Source organism: Betta splendens, chromosome 12, assembly GCF_900634795.4.
Source record: "Betta splendens chromosome 12, fBetSpl5.4, whole genome shotgun sequence".
Lineage (NCBI taxonomy): Eukaryota > Metazoa > Chordata > Actinopteri > Anabantiformes > Osphronemidae > Betta > Betta splendens.
Window position 1 is genome coordinate 2,244,493 of NC_040892.2, and position 15,176 is coordinate 2,259,668.

At 43.8% G+C, this 15,176-nt stretch overlaps 2 protein-coding genes across 2 annotated transcripts; both read right to left on the reverse strand.

Moving 5' to 3' along the window:
• Positions 1-38: 38 nt before the first annotated feature.
• Positions 39-1,403, reverse strand: ier3ip1 (immediate early response 3 interacting protein 1). The gene is made up of 3 exons (XM_029168835.3): positions 1,245-1,403; positions 870-971; positions 39-730 (listed from the first exon to the last, which is right to left on the reverse strand). The coding sequence occupies exons 1-3, from the start codon at positions 1,333-1,335 to the stop codon at positions 675-677; spliced, it is 249 nt and encodes an 82-aa protein (XP_029024668.1). The 5' UTR covers positions 1,336-1,403; the 3' UTR covers positions 39-674.
• A 316-nt stretch (positions 1,404-1,719) lies between these two features.
• Positions 1,720-12,122, reverse strand: skor2 (SKI family transcriptional corepressor 2). Its single transcript, XM_029169955.3, has 9 exons — positions 11,856-12,122; positions 8,359-10,345; positions 7,810-7,873; positions 7,109-7,186; positions 5,008-5,073; positions 4,778-4,876; positions 4,572-4,639; positions 3,524-3,584; positions 1,720-3,389 (listed from the first exon to the last, which is right to left on the reverse strand). The coding sequence occupies exons 1-8, from the start codon at positions 11,885-11,887 to the stop codon at positions 3,531-3,533; spliced, it is 2,448 nt and encodes an 815-aa protein (XP_029025788.1). The 5' UTR covers positions 11,888-12,122; the 3' UTR covers positions 1,720-3,389; positions 3,524-3,530.
• Between the last annotated feature and the right edge of the window lie 3,054 nt (positions 12,123-15,176).

The window sequence follows — 15,176 nt, forward strand, 5'->3', positions numbered from 1 at the left end:
AATGACAGAGAGAATAAAACAAAATCTGTTCAAATGAGTGAGGTCAGCATTTTATTTAAAGTTAATAAACCTTTGCAATATGCAGACAGTACAAAGATACTGTTCTGAGTCATGTTAAGTAATAGAAACTATTTGAATTTTTATGGTCATGTTTGGCTTTTAAAACATTAAACAGGTTGTACATATAATTTACCATCTAAAAAAGTCAAGATTTCAGGATGTGTGCTGTTTATAATAATGCTGTTGCATGTAAACTTAATCCATTACAGAAACTGTCTATTTAACAAGTTTACAGCTGAAAGTCAAAGGTTTAAAGCAAACAAATATTCTAACAGCCACCAGCATCACTTCTGAAAACACTATTTACAAGCACCAACACAAATCAGCACTGCTGAATTTGTGTTGGGACCAAACCTGGTCCAAGTCTGTTATGCCGAAGTGGAACAGATGCATTTCATAACAATACGATACAAAATTATAAACATAACCAAAGGTCACAAGTTTGTGTAGTTATTCCCATAATATATCATCAGTACAGAAGATGACTTTGGTGCCTGTTGTGTTTTTCTTATATTCTGTTGCCTTCTGTTTTCCCAACAGAAAGTTTAGTGTCTGTGGTTTGTCGTTGTCCCTTGACAAGCTCCTACGTCCGCTGGCTGCCCGTTCAGTCATGGTTAACCGAATAATAACAGAAGGACAATGCAGGCGGAATTCACTATTATTAAAGGAACTGTAAAAAAAAATCATAATTTAGTGTGTTAGATTATAATACATGACACTCAGTCCTACTCAACATGACATTACATACAGTAGCATATTATTTATTATTATCAGGCTCTCTAAGGTGATATTTCACGTAGCATTCTAACCTCTCATGACAGTCCGGACCGAGCGGATGAGGGTGAGGATTTGGGCCTTGATTCCTGGATCATCTCCAAAGCCTCCAACTCCCTGGTCCACAGCCCAGCCCACTGAGGACAGGGACGTGGAAGTTAATGAAGAAAGAGACAGAGGACAAACACGCAACTAAGGCCGCAAACAGGAGGCAGTTACTGTTCCAACAACCGTACAAATATTATCTCCGATGTGAGTTTATATCGTAACGGTACTGTAACTTACTGAGTCGTGTGTACTTTACACGAAAACTAGCTGTTATTATTGTTATTCATCTTTATCAGTGTATGTTATTCATCCTTATATCAAGGATGTGATAGACGTTTTAGAAAACAGGGCGCTAAACTCACCCTTGCTCAGAAATCGCTCTTCATGCAACACAGCAATTGCATTAGTGCACAAAATAGCGGTCTGAATGAGAGAGTAGAGAGTAAACGCCATGCTGGCAACTTCTTCTTCTTCTTCTTCTCCTCCTCCTTCTTCTTCTTCTTCTTTTTTTAACCACTCCCAGAGATGCAGCTGCCGTAAATCGGCAGCGAATGTCGTGCAATACAAGACAAACGTCTCGTGGGGCGTCAAAACCATGTACTGTGACAAAAATAAAAACTGACCCAATATTATAAATATTTACGATTTCAATTCAGCGCAATCATAAAATAATTCAGTTGTAGCTATGGATTTGCCCTTTTTAAATGTTAAAAGTGAATTTGTTAGTTTCAACCTAAATAACAAATTAAAATTAGCTGTCATAATTTAAATATAAAAATCAATAAGCAAACTTATAAACTTTAGCCTAACTCAAAATAATTCAATGCTGGGTATTGTATAGACTTTTAATTTACACATAAATAGTAGAGAAACTACAAGAACATATTTAAATACATCTGCATTGACAGTTTATAATGATACAATTTTCTTAGTAAATGACTTTTACCTTTAACCATTCATTCATTTCATCTTAGAAACAAGGGGGTGAGTTCTCATTTTTGTTCTTGAATACATACTTATGATCACCATGTCTCTTTCTCTTAACACTATAATAAATAATATTTTCACATTCAGGTTTATTACTCAAATAAATAACAACAACAACAAAAACACATGTAAATAGAGTGACTGTGATGTTTAGTGCTCTCAATATGACCTTTTATACAATTGAGTAAAATCATTTACAGGTAAATATACAACACTGACAAGCGTCAGTCTTTTCTCTGTGTGACCCAGAGCACACGGGTCCACATGACGAGGCTCTGGATGTCCTCTCATCACCTGCCAACACGCACACATTTACCTCAGGTTGGAAGTGAGTCTGTTCAATGTGATGCTGACGTTGTGCATCTAAGGAACGCATTCTCCTGCTGCTCGGTTTGATATGTTCACTGATTAACAGTGGAAGATGATTTGTGAAATATATATAATCTAGATGTGACACAGGATGTGCATGTAACCTTTACTTGTATATAGAAAATGGAAAATCACGATCATTTGCAGTAGTAAGCAGTAAACATAATACTGTAGGTAATTCGTATGTTCAGACACCACGTCCAAATAATACAGTAGAAGTGCAAACTGCCCGAGTACCGTTTGCATTAAGTATGACACCCTTACGATCCTGTGTAAATACGTGTTTAATCGCACTATTAGGGAAAAGACAATCCAGAACACAAATATTCATTGTGCTCTGGTTCCTTTTGCCTTTTATTTTGTTCTTCATCTGGCATCTTCAAGTTTGGGACATCTAACAGATGCAGCTTGTTTAAGTCTCCACCAACATTTCATCTGTTCAGCGATGAATAACTGTGATGATAATCGGTGGTAATGATGGGTTGTGTCTGTTTAAGTTAATAAACACAACTGGACCCTTTGGGATAAAATATGGTTCTTTAGGTTTTTCCTGTTTTTTGGTGATGCAATAAAAACAGTGACAACAGCCTCAATCTTGTGAGTCCATTGTCACATAAAGTCTGATGTATGTACAATTAAACAACCTGCAGCCAGGCATCAGAGCATAACATGCAGTCTCTGTATCCTCTCACACTTCTTTTAAGAGCTTTGGACGTTCAGGGGTTCTGACAAAGTCTGTAACTTCCCTTCAGGAGGTCTTCACACCTGCACAGGGCACGGAGGGAGTCGGTGGTTGCTTTGGTCCTGGTTTAGTAAAGCCGAGAGCCTAAAACAGCGGCGCTGGTCCGGGTTCTTCTGACGTCACTGGTTTGTCTTTTGATTCAGTTTGGGAAACTAACCCCGAGGGAACATGGATGAACTGCTGACCGGCGTGACCTGACACGGCAGTATGACCTTATCATAGCTTAAGGGCAGCGCTATGAGCAGAGTCTGGACACAGCAGCCAAATGATTTCTGTTCAGAAACACAACAGGAATGTGTATGTACATACTATACGGTCCATCTGTCTGTGTCCCTTCTGCATTTCTCTGTTTACATTTACAGAAATCCTAGTAGTTTCCTCCTTTTCTGGGGAAATCTGTCGACTAAGCCTGTAAAACAATAAGCATAGAAAACAAACATTAGTGACTTATTCTGTTTAAGAGTCTTAATAGTTGATACCAAAACACTAAATAAATCTATACTAAACAAAGCAAAAATTCCCTATGAATGAAGAGACGCTGACCTTTCAGCTACTTGTTGAGATGGGAAATCTTTTCTTTTCTGATGATGTTTGCATAGGGAATCTGAAAGAAGCCAAAACGAAAGACAAGACTTAGATTCATTCACACAATAATTGGACACATTTAGAATTGTCTCACAAATAATATTGGATCACAGCCAATTGGACAGGGTTTGTGTTTTCTTTTTGCCTTTTCGGACAAATTCTTAAAAAAATAAGGAGGTAAAAAGTTTCTTATTGAGTGTTTTGTCCAAACAAAGAGTGATTCAGAGCTAGATTAGAAAAAAGGTGTCAAGTCTCGCACTGAACTGAATGAGAGGTTCTAGCGTTTGGCGTTAGTTATTCAGTCAAATGTCTAAATGCTGCAGGATCATAAATATAAATTTTTGTTGGAGATCATTTGAACGCCTGTGTGAAATTAATGTGTCATTACTCTCAGACAGATCCATCTGCTCGTTCCAGGCACATTTGTCAAATCTGAACGCTTCACGCGTGTGTGCGTGCACATGCGACGAGCGTGCGCTCGCGTGGAGGCGGCGGCTCGTGTGTGGAGCTGCGTGCTCACTGTTTGTGATCATGTGCACACAGGCTTGTGCAGTTGTTGCATATGTCACAAAGCGAAGACAAACACAGTCTGTCAGCCTGTCTGCCAGCTGCTGCAGTGATCGATGTGGACGGAAACACTTAGACGGCTGCAGAGGAACTTCTCACCCATGAAAGACAAACTAGATGATTGGATCTGTCTCTTGATGGACAAATAAGCAACAGCACAAGTGTCCACTTCCAATTTCTCCTTTAGCTTTATGACACCGCTCAACAGCTCAAAATTATGATTTACTTGTTATTTTGTTAAGTGAGTTTTATTAACATTATGTGTTCAGTTTGTATTTGTTGTCTTTTTTTCCTCCGTTCTTAAAATTACCCACGACGCATTTTACAGCCGTTTTAAAATTCATAATTCTTTAAACGTCATAGTTGTCATTCAGAGGCGCAGCAGTGATATTTATTTTCCATCAGTGTTCAGCAACGGCAGCGTGAGTAGTAAACTCACCATCTGCAACTGCTGGACCATCTCCTCTCTGTAGGCGAGCTCTCGTTTCATCTGGTCCTGGAAATTATCTGTAACGAGTGTAATGATCTATGATTAGTTTGCGCAGAATTATTATCCGAGTAACTGATCGAGTTAAATAGAGAGGATGATGGATGAAGGCATCTTAGAAATAAAGCACCAAGAGGGGAGGAAGGGAAAAGACTTACGGAAGACAGGAAATGGCGACGTGCCCTTCAGAGCGTGAAACTCCTGCTCCAGTCGCCTTCTGAAGTCGATCTGTTCCAGCAGAACCTTCTGGAGCTCCTCTGCAGAGACGAGGGAGGACGATGAAAAGGAGAAGACGAGAGGACGATTAGTCCAAGGGGCCGATTAACAGGGCCGTTCATCAGAGGAGGAAGAATGCAACACAAGCATTTACACAGATGAACCTCTTCACCTTTCTCCATGTTCTCCACGTCCTTCTTCAGCGGCGCAGGAGAGGCGGCGCGTTGGCTTTGATCACCTGGAAACATGCAGACACACGTTTGTCTGACTGTGGCCCAGAAACAGCGTAATTGATGGTGGTCGACGTTCGCATTTAGCAAAATATTATTTAGTTTCAATCCATCCAGCTAAAATATCATTGCGAGTCACATGACCCCTTTTATTGTGCTGGATCAGATTTGTTTACTCTGTGTCCTCCATGCATTTTCCCACTACCTGTGTAAACCTGCTCCCTGTCTAGTGGAGGGCTGCACTTCTCTCTCTGACCTCTAGGTGTCAGTGTAAGATTGTGGCTTCCTGGAAGCTTGAAGATCTTTGTTGCACTGCACTTATTTGGCCTCTTTCAGTATATCAGGTTATATTGATAATTATTATTTATATAATAATATATAATTATTATTTAAAATCTTATTGTAAAAATCAAATGAAAGGGAACCGTTTGCAGTATTTAACAGTGAGATATGTGAGACTATTGAAGTCAATTTGCGTAAAGCAGCCCAACTCTCTGCTGCTGCGCTCCCTGACTGCTGCATTACCACATTCTTGTCTATGAGGCGACTCGCTCTGACCCATAGCAGCCGCTGCGAAACACCAAGCGCATGCAAAACGCACAGATCACAGATACACAGGAATGATGTGTGTTGCTGCTGGAGGCTAAACACTTGTTGCGTTTAGGCACCACCATCTTCTTTTACTTTAACAAACATCTCCATCACATGCTGTTGTCAAATGTACCAGTTAGAAAGTGTCTATATTGTTTTGTTCGCTTGTTTGTGCCAACATCTGAATAGTGACAATGAAGCACTGGAAGCCTTAAATGAAGTGATCTAGCACCCTCGATATGTATATTCTCCTCTAGTCATTTCATATCTCGGCTCCTTAAGCCTCTCTGTGCTTCCTCTCTCTCTCATTCAGAGCAGAGAGCTCTCCTCTCTCGCCCCTCTCTCTCTCTCTCTCCTTTCCTCTGCTCTCTCTGTCTCATTTGACAAGCAAATTTGCAGACAGTGCCCGAGGATAACAACCTCGTTTGACAGTCAATTAACCGTGAATAGTCAAAGCCAAGGCGGTTTGCATTACATAAATGGAAAATTAGATTATTTTTTCTCCCTAGAAACAGAGGGAGAGTTTAAAGACAGTGGAGGGGGGTTGGTGGGACTCTGAGGAATCAGGCCTTCTAATCACGTAGAGCTTCCCACCGCCCAGGGAGACGTTTGGCAATCAGGGGAAAGGTGGTCTCATTTAATTTGTTTCGTGTAATTTTTCGAAATACATTATACATTATGCACAGGGATCATTACGGTGTGTGTGTGTAGGGGTTGAGGGAGTGGGGGGGCCAGATATAAATGTTGGCACAGATGTCATAAAGCACTTTTAATGTCTTCCTGACAGATATAAAAAGGCAATAAGCTGTGATCTTTTTCAAACGGGGAAAGGGTTTTTACGCTGAAGAAGGGAAAAAAAGGCAATTATGTTGGCGGCAATATGGGTCTAGGATGGAGATTACCAGCGCGGCTGCTTATCTCCGAGCTGATGTTTTCTTGTTGAACTATAACGGCCCCCCCAAGAGTAACAGGCTCGGCGACAACGCTGCTAAAGAGCGCCGCCGCCGCAGCGAGTGGCAGCGGCCGCCTCCCTCCGCTGCTTCATCTCTTTATGTATTTATATGAATCCCTTAACTCACTGCCTGAGAGGAGGAGGCGGCGGCTGAAGCCCGCGAAGCTGCAGACTGATGAGCGAATCCTCAGCTTTAACTAATTTTGTTTCATTTGTGAAGCTTATTTGTAAGCTTCCGTTACAGTCACTCAATCTACTGGTATCTGAGAGATGTTTTTATTTAATTTCCCAATATAAATGTTATAGATTTAAACTACCACAAAGTTAAATCAAATGTATTTTATGTCTTACTAAGTGTTATACGTTCGGAAGCAGCCAGTTTTACATTTTGCTATTTCGACCTCACCATTTAATTTGTTGTTTTCCGCCCCACTGCAGATTCCGTGGAACCTTTCATAAAAAGTAAAAAACAAATAACAAGCACAAGTGAGTGCTAGTACCTGAGCTCTCACGCCAGTAGTCGGGGGCCGACGTCTCACTGTCCGCTGCGAAGAAACTACTCTGCTCTTTGTTTTCATCTGGGAGAAATTGAGAGAGAAAAGAGAGGAGGCAGGACTCAGTAAGGCCCATTGGTTGAGCTGGTTATCCAGACACATGGAGATAACTAAGTGTGCTCATGGTGTGTGTCTCGCGTGTGTGTCTCCTGGTCCATTTGTGTTTGTGAGCAGGACGCCGCCTAAAAGACATTTTTGCTCAGCGAAAGGGTCAGAGTGGGAGATGAGAGGAGCAAATGGAACGTCACAAGAATATGAGCCTTGTAGGGACAAACAGACACAATAAAGCTACTCACTCAGACAATAAATGAAACAAAGTTGCTATAATACAAGCGAGTCCGCTGTCTGATGGAACAGATAGTGTGTAACAGAGTACTGAAATAGACTAGAAAGCTATTTGATGAAAAAGTGTAAAAGCCTCTTCCAACATTTGCTAAAGCTGTAAAACAACTGCAGGGGATGAGATGCAGTGCAGACACACACACACACACACACACACACACACACACACACACAGGTAGGTATCGTGTGTGTGAAGCAAGAATGTAATTTTTTTATTTCAGCAACTTTTCTAAGTGTGCAGAGACAAAGAGCAGGAGTGTTTGTGGTTGATAATTATACGAGCTCTGCGTCAAACGTTTGCTCACCAGAGATGCTGCAGTTGTCTTTGGTTGCGTACGCAGGAAGACCTTCGTCCCTGTTCTTGTGAACCTGGAAGTGACATTCAGTCGGTTAGTGTTTAATGGCCTCATATAGTTCAGGCGGCATATGACTGTTTTTTTTGTTGCTTCTTATCAACCACTGCTGGCATTTAATTGCAATAATAAAAGGTGGAGCTTCCACTCCTCAACACTGGGATTTACAGTTAAGCCCCTGAATTAAGGATTTAACATATTCTAGTTAAAAACGCTCATCATAACTCTGTCACTTCCTCGTCCTCGTCTCTCTCTGTGGGAGTCGACAGGTTAAAGATTAGAGCTGCCCTAACAGGCTGTTATGACAGAGGCAGAACAAACACACCATGGTCATTAAACAATCCACGCCTGGGCCTATTAGCCGGGATCAGAGTGGGGTGACTGTTTCAATTTCTACTGGGAGGAAGCGGCCTATCAATCTGCTTATGCAGATCCCATCACCGCCCGGCTGCAGCGCCATTTAAATAATAATTAGCTAAAGTGGCCTGGGGGGATATTTACGTTTTTGAAAGCCGCTTCTTCCCGGTGAGGTGGGGTGGAGCTGGAGAGAGGCAAACTGGCAGGAGGTGAGGCGGGGATGCCAGGGGACTCCTGGTGAACGGGTTCCGAGGCGGATGGGGGGGAGGCGCCGGGGTATCCTCGCTCCTTGCCCCGGCTCTCTGCGGCGCCGTCGCTCAGAGCAGCGAGGTACAGGCTGGGCTGCGCGTGCGGCGGCCTGACCGCGAAGCTCCCCTCGTCCTCCTCGTCCTCCTGCTTGGACGATTCCACGTCCACCTCCCCTTCCTCCTCGCTCTCCCCGGCCTCCGCTTCTCCCTCGCCTCCGCTTTCGCTCCCGTAGCTGCAGCTGCTCGTCGGCGAGAGCCGCCGCTGGCGGTCTGACCTGGCCACCGCCACCCTGAAGTCCTCCTCTGTTGCCCCGGCGACGCCTCCGTTGCTGTGCAGTTTGGCGAGGCTCTCGGCGTCCTTGACGACGGGGCGGAAGGCCGAGCCGTAGCTGGGCTTCCTGCTTTGGAGGGTGGGGTTGTCCAGGAGCTTGAGCCAGCCCTCTGTGGCCACAGGGCGAAGCTCGGGCATCACCGTGGAGCCCTCTGCGTCAAAGAGCCCAGACCTCGACGTGGGGGTCCCACTGCTGGGGGCCATGGTCGAGCTGACACCGTTACCGGTGCCGGCTACTGCTGGGGGCTCACTGGGGTCCGAGAGGTCCAGAAAGGCCTGCCTGAGAGAGGGGTTGTCTGCCAGGGAGGAGAGGGCGCTGGGCTGCGGCTGCAGGTAGGTGGGCACGGGGATCCCCCCTGCGGCCCTCGGGGGCCAGAACATGCAGAAGGGGGGGTAGAAGGTGTCCTTGCGGCCAGGCCATAGGAGGCCAGAGAGGCCTGAGCCCTTCTGCCCAGCGGACACGTCGCTGTCCTCCTTCTTCTGCTGGCACAGTCCAAACGCTGGGAAGGGGTACGGCGAGGGGAAGAGCGAGGTGGGCGGGAACTTCTGCAGCATGCCGAAGCCTTTGCTGGGGACGGGGATGACGGGGTAGCTGCGCGGGGTCTTATGTGGAGAGAGGCTTCCTCCGTCCAGATCGTCGTCGTCCTCAAAGCGGGCTCTTTTCTGAGAGCTCAGCTCAGGTCCCATCATGTGCGGCACCACGGAACCCGACAGGCTTTTCATGGAGCCCATGGAGGAGCACTGGGCCGACGAGGGCAGCGCTCTCTTGCGGCTGCCGCCGTTGAACATAGCTTTAACGTCCTCCCACGCAAACACCAACTCGTCGGGCGGGTGTTTGTCCGTGAGCTTGAGGTGCCGCCGCCAGGAGTTGAAGTTGGCCGCGTCGGGCTGCGTGTACTTGGCGTCCGGCGTGCGGTGGGAATGGAAGATGAACTTGTTCGGGGAGAAGTACATGTTGCAGAAGGAGCACTTGATGCATTTGGCCCTGGAGCTGTTGTAGCGCGCAGGGATGAAGTTGCCACGGCAACCCCAGGCACACTCGTGGGTCACGTCGAAGGCAAAGTTGTCGGGCAGCTTCGGCGGCGCGTTCTCCCCCAGGAACGACTTGCACAGGCGCTCCGCCTCGCGCTTGGTGATCATCCCGCAGCGGCGCGACGAGATGGGCATGGCGCCGGCGCGGCGCAGGATCTCCAGCTGCACCGGCGTGCACTGCACGCACGTGATGCCCAGGGCCACGCGCCGGTTGTGGATCTCATTGTAACTGTAGTTCTTGAGGAGCGTGTTGGAAATCTGCGCCAGGCAAAGTCTCTCGTTGTTGTCGATGACCAGTGATACGATAGGAACCCCGTACAGGATGACCTGGCCGACCTGGTTGGGCTTCAGGGGCGAGGAGGACGAGGAGGGAGAGGGGGAGGACAGGGAGGAGGACGAAGAGTGGAGGTGCGTTGGCCTGGGTGGAGTCAGGGGCTCCTGCTGGTAGGAGCCTGTTGAGCTCGCCATTATAATGTCACTAGGGCTCGACATGTGTGCTTTGTCCATAGTGGGAGGAAAACTAGAAAAATACAGAGAGGAGACAGAAATGTCCAGTAAACACGTTAAGACGCCAGTAGATTACAGAATAAGGGAATTTTGTTTTGAATGTGTGTAAATTAATGGTTAAAATTTAATCCAATAAAATGTTAACTTGTTTACTTAATGTTAAATGTTTACTTAAACCTGACTAAATTCATTAACTTTGAATTATTATTATTTTTAGTATTTAAATATGCTTAACACATAAATGATTAGACGTCACATCAATAAATATGAAAACCAAATCCTGAATTTTCTGATTTATCTTGTGTGCGTATTCCAAAGTATATTGTCATCCATGAGATAAACAATATTTTGTTTATTACATAAGCACAATATTGAACCTGCTAGAAACACAACAAATTATGTCTTACGATTTACTGATCATTGGTTGGGATTTATTTGGATTAAATCATACACTGAACATACAAACAGAATTTTAAGGCACTTTTTTCAATAAATATTGAACTTAAATGTCAGCTGATTTTTTCTGGGACAAACTTTGAATCACTTTACCATGAGTTATTTTATAATATTGCTTTATATTATTACTATATATTATTTTAATGTAGCTCAAAAATTACAGTACATATTTTTTGACAGCAGAAGATTTCCTGAAAAAATGTATTTTGCTTGTAAAACACTTTAAATTAGTGCTCAATACAAAACACACCCATTAAAATGTTTTAGGCTATCACTTAGTGTAACAGTGTTCAGTAACTATGGTAAAAAAAACTGTATATCACTAATACAGTATTTTGTACATTTATGATTTTATGATCAGAAACTGCTTTAAATATGTACCAAACTATTTCAGAATATATCTTTATGTAGATAAGCTGCTACATTTTTTCGTCAATAATTAAATATTTTAAAAAGTTCTATTGTAATAACATTACAGACAATCTTAGGCTTTTATTTGAAACTGACGCTGAAATGCGAAAATGAAAATTGTGAGTCTGCGCTTGGACTTTCAACTGCGTTGGCTAAACGTCACATTCATTTAAAGTTGTGAGAGATTTTGTTTGATTTTAAGATCTAAAATGCATTGAATAGATTTTGAGCGCCTATAATATACAACTGTATAACGTCAGATGAATTCATGTTTTGCTTACAAAGTAACGATGCAGGCCTTAAAGTATTGGCATCATATTTAACTTGGGAACAGTGACCTATGAAACGCAAACCACACGATTTGTTTTACAACAAAGAATTTAATAATAATAATAATAATAATAATAATAATAATAATAATAATAATAATAATAATAATAATAATAATAATAATAATAATAATAATAATAATAATAATAATAATAATAAAATAAAACTAGCAATGCAAAGGAAAGTTATTCTCGCTCTTAGCGTTGTTTTCCACCATTCCACCTGCTCCACGGTTTTTCCGATAAGACATTTAAGTACAAAAATACATTTACAGCATTTTAACCGACAGTTGAACGGCTGATGCGATGATGTGATGTGATTCTTACCTCTGAAACTGAAGAACATTCCCAAGACGCATCAAAAAATATCCGCGTCAGGAGACAAACTGAACGGCCAGACCGTTAAAAGACTCATTTTACCGCGGAACACAAAACGCACAGCTGAGCTGCAGACTCTCCGTTTTACACATAGAACAGGTCCTGGCGTTTTCTCCAAGTGTCAAGTGCGCCTGCTCATGAGATGTGACTAAACTGCGGCGCTCGCGCCGGCTTTATTCGCTTTTCAGAGACTCCACGCGCCCCTGTAATCTCTCTCTCTCCCCCTCTCCGTCTCTCTCTCTCTCTCTCTCTCTCGACCGCGCACCTGCCTTCAGTTTGATTGGCGTGTGGCACGAGCTCAGGCCACCATTCACGACCCACGCGCGCGCGCCTCTTCACTCACTTCATTCCTCCGTTTCGTCACTGGAGTCAAATTGACGTCTGGCTAACTGCCACTCAAGGCGAAAGTCAAACCGGAGCAGGACGCGCACGAGCCCGGACTGAACACGCGGTTGAACCAAACGAGCATCCGGAATCAGAAAGGGAGAAACTACTGTGTAACACTTTCTATTTGGTGTCTTAAACAACATGTCTGGACTTTTTTTTAGTTAAATAAATAAAACAAGTGAGACTTTATAGGCTTCACAGCCTCTGAGCTGCACGTGAGTTTGCCTTCCACCAAGCTGTAACTACAGACGAGAAGAAGAGGCGTCTGCTGAAAAAGAATATAGTATTTAAACGCAGTCATAAAGCAGAGTTGGGCATAGGAGCAGAAGAAAGAGGAAAAGGAGCTGAGGCAGCAATGAGACAGACAGGCGGACGGTGTGGGTCAGAATAACGTCTGTCAGTACAGCTGATACGCGTTCAGAGCACAGGAGGCTTCTGGAAACAGACTCCATACGTGTGTAGCTTATTCCCTGGAGATAAAAGGCAGGAAGCACTGTATGATCTGTATGAATTGCAGGTCAGAGTGGCTTCCAGTCCACAACACAGGGCTTTAAAAGGCAGCGGCACTTCACCCGACGACGACCCTCAAAAAGTCCAGGGAAGCGTTATATTATTTGACAGTGCGGCTCGTCCAGATCAGGACCGTCTCAGGGGTCCACGGGTCCCATGGCTGCTTTCCCACTCTGCTCCTAATGGAGGCTTGTTGCTCCTGTTTCTGCTCAGTTATGTCTCCCACTAAAAATATGCAGGCAAATTACAGATGAACGGCCCAGACCTAAATATAAAGTCGACAACCCAGATATTAGCTGCACCTCGTAGTTATCGGACCTATTTTAAATCTGAATGAGCGACACAATTAAGTCTTCTCTCAAATACTGATTACCCTCATTAATTAAAAGAATGTAATAAAGTTGTTTTCAGAACAAACTCCTCTGCAGCACAAGTTTCATGTCTGGGACAGAAATGACATGAAGGAGAACCTGGCTGCTCTATTCAGATCTGACCTTTAGAAATATTAGTTACTGTTTTTTATAAGTAGTCTCTTTTCATAATATTTGAGGTTTTGTATATTTTGAAGCCAGTGACAAATGAAAACATGGAAGGATGCGACGACAGTAAAAAAAAAGTAAAAGGATTTCTGCAGAGAGGAGCCACGTGCCCCAGTTCGTCAAACATGCATTTTAACACATTTGTAAATAATTTAAGACTAAATAAAACTACACGAAATAAATCCCTAACTTTGTTTTCATTGCTTTTTTAAACAGTGGAAGCCAGATCCATATTAGTCATTCTCAGTTTGGCTAAACAGGCGGTTACATATTGGCATTGGCTGGAATTTCCATTTCGAAATCACGACGGTTGTTAAGCTCGGTTTTAAATCTGCGTGTGCAGCGTAAGGAAACGGGAGGAACAAGAGGGAGCACGAGCCCCATCTGCTTCTTTTCAAACCAATTTAGCCCGTCGCCGCGCGTGCTTTTGTCTCGCGGAGGAACGCCACTCGCTGCCACGGGACAAGAGAAGGGGGGGGGGGGGGGGGGGGTCGCGGCGCGGGAGCGAGCCACGCGCGGCACGAGCCACTGCAATTGAGACTGGTGACGTCACAATAGAAAGACAAGAGAATATAATCTCTTAATGCGCTTTTAAAACAGGTAGAGACGCCTTCTGAGGTTAAACCTCTGCAGCCTTTCTGTGTGGAATATTAGGAAGGCTTCAGTTTTGTTCTAGTTTGCAGCGGTTGAACAACGTCAAACTAGATTTTTAAACTTTTTTATCCAAATAATATGACGAAGAAACACGTGTATGTCCACTCAAATTTGTGAATTTACGTGAAAATAAAATAAGGAAAATACTGCGGAACGTAATTATGTGTGCGTGCATGCGTGCGTGAGAGAGAGGGAGTTGGGGAACGGTGACAAGTTAATAAAAGCGGAGCATGTCTAAACCATGTGAAACAGCAAAGGGTTTATTGCTGTACAATAGCGCTATTAGCCCCTTTGGAATACGTTTCACGTCCTTTTTCCTTTTCATAATGCATTAGCCAGTCGCCCTACTGAGAAATTAATCATGCGTTTAAAAAAAGAATTGCTTGTGTGACCTGCGAGGGTCAAAGCAGGGAGAACGATGGAGAGAGCGAAAGAGAGAGAGAGAGAGAGCGTCAAAACATAATAAATTAAGAGGTACAACACTAAGTGAGCTTGAGACATTTAACATCACATTTGTCAGTAAATGAAACATGCCACGGGTGAACGATGGCTGCACTGAACTGCATCACGATTAAAAGCACAAAAGAACAATTTGCAATTGAATATTTGCAAAAGTTTTAAATATAGATATTTTGTAAAAAAAAAAGCAGGCTGAGCTTGTTTCTATTTTACTTCTGGTTTAGGCCTTAGTGCAAATTATTCCAACAACTCCCCATATTTACTCCTTCAGACACAGTCTACACCAGAGAAAGGCGTCTGCCAACCGTGTGCCAGACTACAACACACCAGCTCATATTCATTTATTGTGCATTTAAACGCATACGCGGGCTACAATCTGCTGCACACTCGCCCTGCGTGTCCCACTTTAATCCTTACTTAATGCTGCACTCTTTTGCCGAATGGGAGTCTTCTGCGCGAGCTGGAGCTTCACCGCGCGTGGCAATTAACACGCGTCCCCGACAAATTGGAGGAAATAATAATGACGTTGTTTTGAGTCCGCCCATTCCGTTAAATGAGGAAACGTCGTGTTGTGGATGTAAACAGGGGGAGTGGGATGTGCGCGTGCTGCTGGCGCGCCGTGCACGCGGATCATCACTGAAATGAAACGGACGTATATGTTTCGTCATAAAGTTTGTCACGAAGCATTTTGTAGTTTTTGCGCGGTGGCATCAAGACATTT